This window comes from Anomaloglossus baeobatrachus, chromosome 11 (genome assembly GCF_048569485.1).
Source record: "Anomaloglossus baeobatrachus isolate aAnoBae1 chromosome 11, aAnoBae1.hap1, whole genome shotgun sequence".
In the NCBI taxonomy this organism is placed as follows: domain Eukaryota; kingdom Metazoa; phylum Chordata; class Amphibia; order Anura; family Aromobatidae; genus Anomaloglossus; species Anomaloglossus baeobatrachus.
Window position 1 is genome coordinate 179697458 of NC_134363.1, and position 9796 is coordinate 179707253.

The 9796-nt window shown below is 38.1% G+C and overlaps 1 protein-coding gene across 1 annotated transcript in view; it reads left to right on the top strand.

Annotated features, from left to right (window-relative positions):
- The window catches only part of LOC142255909 (indolethylamine N-methyltransferase-like), a 59041-nt gene extending 50259 nt beyond the window's left edge, over nt 1–8782 (top strand). Inside the window, exons 2-3 of the mRNA XM_075327354.1 lie at nt 1503–1710; nt 5970–8782. Coding sequence (XP_075183469.1) covers nt 1503–1710; nt 5970–6393 — 632 coding nt within the window. The 3' untranslated portion in view covers nt 6394–8782. The remainder of the gene's footprint in view (nt 1–1502; nt 1711–5969) is intronic.
- Nucleotides 8783–9796: the final 1014 nt, after the last annotated feature.

The window sequence follows — 9796 nt, forward strand, 5'->3', positions numbered from 1 at the left end:
ATTATTAATTATTCGCCCCATCTGGAGTAATATTTTTGGCAGAAAAAAGAAGTTGGAAAAATCAGTGAACCAGTTGGTAAGCTGCATTTTTTTTTACATTTTACAATTATTTTGCTTGAGATCTGGAGAGACCACAAAACATAGTTAAGGGATATTCAATTTTCAGCTAATAACTTTGATGGTAATCACATTTTCTTGCTAAATTTAAGCAAATTACCAAATATAAATTTTGGTAGATTCATGTATCACTAGATGACATGTCAACAGAACAATTATGTTACATCATAGAATCTAAAAGATACTCTTCAATAGGGCAAACAGCACAAAAAAGTTCTCTTAAAGATGTGTATTTTTTTTCACCATATAGGGAAGTGTAACGACTGAAGCGTCAACTCAAGAAATGAGAGGTGTTATCAAAGTGAATCCTGAATTGAGACAAGAGTAATAACAGAAGAAAGATGAGGATTAGGGATGACGAAACCCAAACTGTACAGTTCAGGTACCAGACACCAAGTGTCCAGTGCTTGAACCTGAACAAGGAGTTCTCACGGATGTCCATGATCACGTTCAGAGTTAACTCAAGAAACGAGAGATCTTATCTAAATGAATCTTTAATTGAGACAAGAGTTATAACTGAAGAAATATGAGGATTAGTAATGACGGAACCCAAACTGTTAAGTTCAGGTACCAGGCACCAAGTGTCCAGTGCTCAAACCTGAACATGGAGTTCTCACGAAAAGTCCATGTTCAAGTTCGGAGTTAACTCAAGAAATGAGAGATCTTAGCAAAGTGAATCCTTAATTGATGCAAGAGTAATAACAGAAAAAAAATGAGGATTAGGAATGATGGAACCCAAACTGTAAAGTTCAGGTACCAGGCACCAAGTGTTCAGTGCTTGAACTCGAACATGGAGTTCTAATGGAAGTGCATGTTAAAGTTCAGAGTTTGGATGCTGTTCAGATGATAAATAAATCTTGTTGAAAGACTGAAGCTAATCAACAACTTTTTGGCATGGGGAAGATGCCTGAATGCTGGTGGAAGCAAAGTAAATAAAACACTAAAAAAAAAGAATGACATGGGGTGTATATATTTTGGGAGTTATGTTTTAATTGTCTGCTGAACCCTCAAAGGGGCTATCCAGTACATGGACAACCTCTTTTAAACAAAGTAGTCCCCTTTTAAAATTAAATCACCTTATGCTCAATTTATTTAGGCCATGTGAGGTTTGCAGCCAAAAAGCGGCCATTTTTTGGGCTGCTGTATTCTCATTTCTTGCCTTTATCCAATACTTTTCCAAAAGAATTGACAGCACAGCCCAATAGTGGCCACTGATCATCTGAAGGCCCATTGTGACTATATGGTGTTTGTATTTTACATGGGGTCCGACTTAATTTAGCAAGAGGTTGTTTATATAGTGGATAACCTGCTTAGAAGATAGAATGTATAGTCTACTTTTACCACTTATATGCATATAACAATATTTAGACTTTTTTCTTTTACAGGTCACATTACAGGAGACATCTTGATTGAGCTCAGTGTAAGTTCCACAATTCATCATCTCTATGCAGCCTGTGAATTTTTCAATCACATTATCATGCTGAAGGCCAATGACAGATGCATGATGGAGCTGAAAAGATGGATGGACGAACGTACAGGAGCATTTGAGTGGGACCATGCAGCGAAACATCATGCAGAACTGGAAGGAAAAAGGTGAAATATATTGTACTGGTCCTGTGCAAACAATATGAAAAGATGTAGAATATTCCATATCTTCCGTCTACTTTATTTTAAAATGTTAGTCTACTGAAAATTAAAATTAAGCTGTCTGTAAAAAAGGTCCACCTTTATCCACTCAGATCCGAATTCTTAATTATTCGGTTCTTCTGAAAGGAAACAACAAGGCAGTGATCACATCACATTAAGGTCAGAGGTAAAAGACATCACATCACAAATAACAATCCAGTGGACAACATAAAGCTTAATACAGACACAAACATGAACAAATTGAAAGATCATGAGTAACATCCATGCAATATTTTAGCAGACAAAACGATGACCTACATCCATACATTCATTCAAGTTGAGTCAAAAATGTCAGATACTATCGCTAAAACCATCCATACAGTTTTATAAGTCACATACAGCTATACAGCTAGGTCCAGAAATATTTGGACAGTGACACAATTTTGGCGAGTTGGGCTCTGCATGCCACCACATTGGATTTGAAATGAAACCTCTACAACAGAATTCAAGTGCAGATTGTAACGTTTAATTTGAAGGTTTGAACAAAAATATCTGATAGAAATTGTAGGAATTGTACACATTTCTTTACAAACACTCCACATTTTAGGTGGTCAAAAGTAATTGGACAAATAAACCAAACCCAAACAAAATATTTTTATTTTCAATATTTTGTTGCGAATCCTTTGGAGGCAATCACTGCCTTAAGTCTGGAACCCATGGACATCACCAAAAGCTGGGTTTCCTCCTTCTTAATGCTTTGCCAGGCCTTTACAGCCGCAGCCTTCAGGTCTTGCTTGTTTGTGAGTCTTTCCGTCTTAAGTCTGGATTTGAGCAAGTGAAATGCATGCTCAATTGGGTTAAGATCTGGTGATTGACTTGGCCATTGCAGAATGTTCCACTTTTTTGCACTCATGAACTCCTGGGTAGCTTTGGCTGTATGCTTGGGGTCATTGTCCATCTGTACTATGAAGCACCGTCCGATCAACTTTGCGGCATTTGGCTGAATCTGGGCTAAAAGTATATCCCGGTACACTTCAGAATTCATCCGGCTACTCTTGTCTGCTGTTATGTCATCAATAAACACAAGTGACCCAGTGCCATTGAAAGCCATGCATGCCCATGCCATCACGTTGCCTCCACCATGTTTTCCAGAGGATGTGGTGTGCCTTGGATCATGTGCCGTTCCCTTTCTTCTCCAAACTTTTTTCTTCCCATCATTCTGGTACAGGTTGATCTTTGTCTCATCTGTCCATAGAATACTTTTCCAGAACTGAGCTGGCTTCATGAGGTGTTTTTCAGCAAATTTAACTCTGGCCTGTCTATTTTTGGAATTGATGAATGGTTTGCATCTAGATGTGAACCCTTTGTATTTACTTTCATGGAGTCTTCTCTTTACTGTTGACTTAGAGACAGATACACCTACTTCACTGAGAGTGTTCTGGACTTCAGTTGATGTTGTGAACGGGTTCTTCTTCACCAAAGAAAGTATGCGGCGATCATCCACCACTGTTGTCATCCGTGGACGCCTAGGCCTTTTTGAGTTCCCAAGCTCACCAGTCAATTCCTTTTTTCTCAGAATGTACCCGACTGTTGATTTTGCTACTCCAAGCATGTCTGCTATCTCTCTGATGGATTTTTTTCTTTTTGTTCAGCCTCAGGATGTTCTGCTTCTCCTCAATTGAAAGTTCCTTAGACCGCATGTTGTCTGGTCACAGCAACAGCTTCCAAATGCAAAACCACACACCTGTAATCAACCCCAGACCTTTTAACTACTTCATTGATTACAGGTTAACGAGGGAGACGCCTTCAGAGTTAATTGCAGCCCTTAGAGTCCCTTGTCCAATTACTTTTGGTCCCTTGAAAAAGAGGAGGCTATGCATTACAGAGCTATGATTCCTAAACCCTTTCTCCGATTTGGATGTGAAAACTCTCATATTGCAGCTGGGAGTGTGCACTTTCAGCCCATATTATATATATAATTGTATTTCTGAACATGTTTTTGTAAACAGCTAAAATAACAAAACTTGTGTCACTGTCCAAATATTTCTGGCCCTGACTGTATCATATACGAGAGACTGATCAGTCCCAAGGATGATACTTATCCAACTAAAACGAAAAGACGGTTGGTTTAAACCACCGGGTAATAAATAGTCATGTCACAACAGATTAGGGAATATGAATGATAGATAAACATCTATTAAGACTAAAGATGCGGCTCTTCAGTTAATTTCATTGAGAGCATAAAGATCACCTAGAAAACATTTGATACAAAACATTCTATATAGCAGACAACCCAACGCGCGTTTCTCCGCTCAGTTTGGAGGTTCATCAGGGGTATTTACAGATGCTACAATCCAAGTTCATAAAAAAAATATATACATATACAGACCATTTTAATATCAGTATCAGATTAGGAAGGATACCTCTGTTAATTAGCCATTGATATCAGGGCCATTTTTACAGAACATTGGTTCCTCAAATGCCCAGTGGCTCTAACTCTTACATATCAGGCACTCTTCTATATCCGCATATTTAGCTATTGCTATAAGCTTGAGAACAGGCCCCACAATCAGAAAATATGGTCACCCTTCCAGTTACTTATGGACATCTAAATTTCAGAGAAGTGTCTTGCCACAATACTGGAGACACCAATGCAAGTGTATCGAAATCTTGCCATAAAGGGGTGAAGTGATGCAGGTCTGACTTCCCTCTATTCCATTGGTCTGACACGCCAGATCAATAGTTTTTGGTAATCAAGAATCAGATGCTTATCATCTCACCCCAAAATGACACATTTCTTCTCTGGAACGTGCCCCTGTTTTGCCAGTAGTGGTCGACTTACCACATTTTGAAATTATCACAAACTGCATATTTATTATTTTCACTAGAATATTGTTGCCGATGTAATATTTTCCAGTTCATTCCCCCTCCTTATCCCTATTATCACCCTTTTTATTTGGTGACCCCACTCTACAGGATACATTGTTTACAACAGTTTCTCTATTTTTCCCTTCGTAAAGTAAAACTTCTTAAATAAATATTGAACTTGACAAAAAAAAGGGTTTTCTAAAAGAAACCAAAATTGCACTGTTTTTGCCCCGTTGAATGAATGTCACCTTATGGATACTTTTAGTATATGCATAGTACTGGCGCTCCCAGGGCATGCATCACACATAGTCACTCAAATACAGTGTGAACATAGCTTTTAAACCAAAACCCAGTGCATGAATCTTGGTTCACTTCAAACCTTTGGTCAAAAATTGAAAACCAAAAGTCCAGTGCTAACTAGTGTTGAGCGAGTAGTTGACTAATCGTACTCGCTATGCTGTTAGCGAGTATTGTCCACTACTCACATATTTGTTACGAGTAGCGGGTGCGATGTAATTTAATGGAAAATACTCAATAAGTAGCGAGTAACCCAACAAGAGAATAGTATGGCTTTTGCGTAAAGGGTACTTTCACACTGCTTTATCGGTACCAATATCGCTAGCGAGCGTACCCGCCCCCGTCAGTTGTGCATCACGGGCAAATCGCTGCCCGTGGTGCAAATTATCCCTAACACCCATCACACGGACTTACCTTCCCTGTGACGTCGTTGTTGGCGGTGAACCGCCTCATTTCTAAGGGGGCGGTTTGTGTGGCGTCACAGCGACGTCACACGGCAGCCGTCCAATAGTAGAGTAGGGGTGGAGATGAGCGTCTGGAACATGCCGTCCACCTCCTTCCTTCCTTATTGTCGGTGGACGGAGTTAAGGAGATGTTCGTCGCTCCTGCGGTGTCACACATAGCGATGTGTGATGCCGCAGAAATGGGGAACAACATCACTACTAACCAGACAACGATTTTTGGTAATTAAACGACCTCTCCAAGACAAATGTTTTTTGCCTCTTTTGCGAACGTTTAGGTCGCTCCAGCCTGTCACACGCTACAATGTCGTTAACGATGCCGGATATGCGTCACAAACACCCTGACCCTGACGATATATCGTTAGCAATGTCACAGCGTGTAAATGGCCTTTTACTCGCTACCAAGCGAGTATTTCCCATTAACTTACATTGCTCCCATTACTCGTAACGAATATGTGAGTAGCGGACAGTTCTTGCTAACAGCATTGCGAGTACAAATAGTCAACTACTCACTCAACACTAGTGCTAACCATTGGGCTCTAATGTTTTGCAATTTGCAATGGCTGTGATACAATCATTTTCTTCATGTTTCAATTTCAGTGACCAGTTTCAGGAAAAGGGTGGAAAAGTGAGATCATCCCTTCGACATGTTATGAAATGTGACCTCAAGAATGACAATATCGTAGATCCGATAACTCTACCACCGGCCGATTGTATCCTCATTACTTGGTTCTTTGAATTCATTAGCAAAAATCAAGATGAATTTGAAAATTATCTTAGGAAGGTCTCAAAGTTACTGAAACCTGGAGGATACCTCATAGTTTTGGCGATTTTAGATGGCACGTATATTATGATCGGGAAAGACAAGTTCCATATGTTCAGTTATGATGAGGATGTGGTCAAAAAAGCTCTGATTGCCGAAGGTTTTGTCATTGATGACCGTCAGGTTAAGAAGAGAACGGGTGTGAGCGACCTCACTGACTACAAGAGCATCTTATTCATTGCAGCTCACAAAGAGAAGTAGAAACGTATAAATTAGGTCTGGATGCCAAGAATTTCTGTGCAAAGCTTTATAGTAGAATAATCAAATAATACCTATACATACATATAAATTTATAAAACTTAACTGCTTAGAATTTAGTATAAAAGATGCTGTAAATTATATATCTCAGGAGATCCAAATCATATGAATAATATTACGTAAATACAATAAAAAAAACAATAAAAAAATCATAAATATATATAAAGTGCAAATGCAAAAACATGTTTGAACATGATCATATTAATCATATATATAAAGTGCAAGTACCTTAGTGTAGCTGAATACAATCATATAAAGCAGAATGAATCTAGTCTTGACTGTATAGAAAAAAACTAAATCCGTGATCCATGAATTAAATATATAAGGATATAAAATCAAATAGAAGTAAGTATACATTATAGTAAATGATCCACACCAGTCTCCAGGACTTTAGGATCCAGAACTCAAAGAGTTCAATTTTGGTCTCCTTTGACCAGACTATATTCTACCGATATTTCACAGACTTGTCTAAATATTGTTGAGCAAATCTTACACCTGCTTTTTGTTAAAAAATGGAGTCCTGTGTGGTGAGCGTGCATGCAGGAGCGTGCTTACAGGCCATGAGGAGTGAATGAATTCCTAATTGTTTTCTTTGAAACTTTTTTTCCATGCTGATTCCAGATCTTTCTGTAGCTCTCCACAGGTAGCCCTTTGCTCTTGAGCAACTCTTCTGAAAGTATATTATACTCTTCTATCTGAAATCTTGGAGGCAGCATCTGGTCATGGATGATTTATGGTGACATTATGTTTTTTTCCACTTTTGGATTATGGCCCCCAACAGTGATCACTAAAACCTTCAGTAGTTTAGAAATCAATCTACAACCAATGTCATCAATGTGTTTTACAACAATAAGGTTGCCTAGGTCTTGAGACAGCTCACTGGTTTTAACCATCATGAGATGTTTCTTGTGTAGCACCTGGGACACGAGCTACTTATTTATAGGCCATCAGTTGTACCAACTGTTAATTTTTTTCAGTAAGTGGCAGGATTCCTTTATAATTACTGATAGATTTCAGCTGTGTCATGACTTTCCATGTTTTGTTGCACCGCTATTAATTCATGAATTCAATCCTTTTACGTCTGTCATTTCTCTTTATACATAACAATTTATGGACAGCTATGGTTTGATTTCTTTTCCTGTGTGGTTCGGATGGTTTGTTGCTGACATCTGGTGAGACATTCATGTCAATATCACCTTTAGAAATAAATTTACTTGGTGACATTGGTGACAAGTTGGATTTATGAGCAATCATTGTATTGAGCGTGATTTACCACATTAACAAATACTTTCCTCAACATCAAAAATGAAACACAAGAAAAAAAAGTCATATAAATATAGATGGACATGCAATGATCTGCAATGGATGAAAAACTGGAAACAAATTTTTAAAAACATTGTGATTTATTCAGCATTGCATTAATACATAATACAAAAATGTAGTCATACAGTATAAAGGAGAAAAACCTTTTAATTCCTTCCTATACCCTAAAGCTCCCAAAGCTCAACATTATGGTCACAAGAAGTAGATTATAGTAGATCTACAAGAATTGGAGCAAATACAAGGATAAAATTAAAATCATTTTTATGAATAAATGTGTAAAAACATAAAGAAAGAGAATGTACAGAAAATGTGATGGACTGTGCATTGTTAAGGGCCAGCATAAACCAAACTAGCATGATGGAAAAATTGAATTACAAAACACTGTTAAAAAGAAGAGCAAGTATCTATAGAAAATTTTCTGGATGTAAATATAACTATAATCAATCAATAAACTGCCCAATAAATAACTGCATGTAAGTAAAAATGTGCAAATATCAGATATGTATTAAAGATATAAATAATCAGTTCCCTACTAATGCCTAGCTCCAACTCCAAATACAAAAAGGACAAAGTCCAAAAGCACAAAACTGATCTAAATAAATAAATAAATAATCAGTGGTAAGTAGTGTAGGTGTACGGTTCCTCCACCCCGACGCACGTTTCGTTAGCCTTCTTCAAAGCGCCAGCACCAACAGGAGGAGATGCCACTAGGTACTATATGCCTTGTTTGTTCTTTATGACACTGTTTGTTATACCATTACATTTTGAACTTGCCATATTCTATCTGAATTCTGTGTCTCATTTCCATTGGTATTGGATTGATTCACACTTGTGATTTATTTATTTATTTAATATCCCAGTGGTATATGTGATCCATTTACTGGTATCTTCTGTGCAGCTGAATTTTTTTTCATTTTTACTTCTCCCCCTGCTGTGCTGCTTCTTTTTCAATGACTTTTCCGCACCTTGTATTTTAATTAATTAATTCTAATAAAATTTACATTTTATTTACTGGCTATATGTGTTGGTTTTTCTATTTGTTTTTTTTGATTGACTATTTCACATTAACAACAAATGTTCACCAAATTCGCACCCAAATTGTAGGAATTTGCATCAAATAAATATAGGATACATATAACTGATTATAACTGACCATCAATAAATTGCATATATATTTATAATATATACAGCATTTATTTTTTTGCTTAATATTAATAATTAGTAATTAGTGATGGGCGAACCCGAACTGTAAAGTTTGGTTGCCGTACCGAACACATAGTGTTCGTGCACACGATCCTAAACACAAACTTTCCTGGGAAGCTCGTGTTACAGTTCGGGTCCAGAGGCTGTAAAAAAAAGCACATTATTAAAAAACACTACTACTTACAGGTCCCACGACGCATCCTGCAGACTCTGTCTCCGGTCGCTTCTGCTTCTGCATCTAATCATTGCTGTGCCCCTGGGTAACCACCACTAACTACAGTGCCTTCCATGATGTCATAGCCATGTGACCAGTCTAGTGTGAATGTTGTACAGACATTGGCTTACAGACTGGTCACATGGATATGACATCATGGAAGGTCCTATGAACTTTTGGAGGTATTCACTGCACTGCTCGTCACCCAGCAGTCTTCTTCGACAGTTATCGGCCATGTTCACAGTGATGTCAGGGTTCACCCAAGTCCATGGCTTAGCCATGGGTTGAACTTTGACTGTTACTGTCAACCTGCTGCTCACTCTGTAAAGACGCTTGTCTGTACAAAGTGATGAAGCAGAGCTGACAATGCTCTACCCGTGGACTACGTCAGACTAAGGAATTTTTTATAATAAAGATGGAGTCTGTAAATGTATTTTTTTGTTTTATTTCTAATAAAAAAAAAAAAAAAATTTGTGTCCAGCCAGGTACATCTAGGCAGCTGGGGATTGGAATACGCAGCACAGGTTGGCCTGAGCTTTCTGGGCCCCACTGCTGCAAATTGCAGTCTGCAGCCGCCTCAGGAAATGGCACTTTCATAGAAGCGCC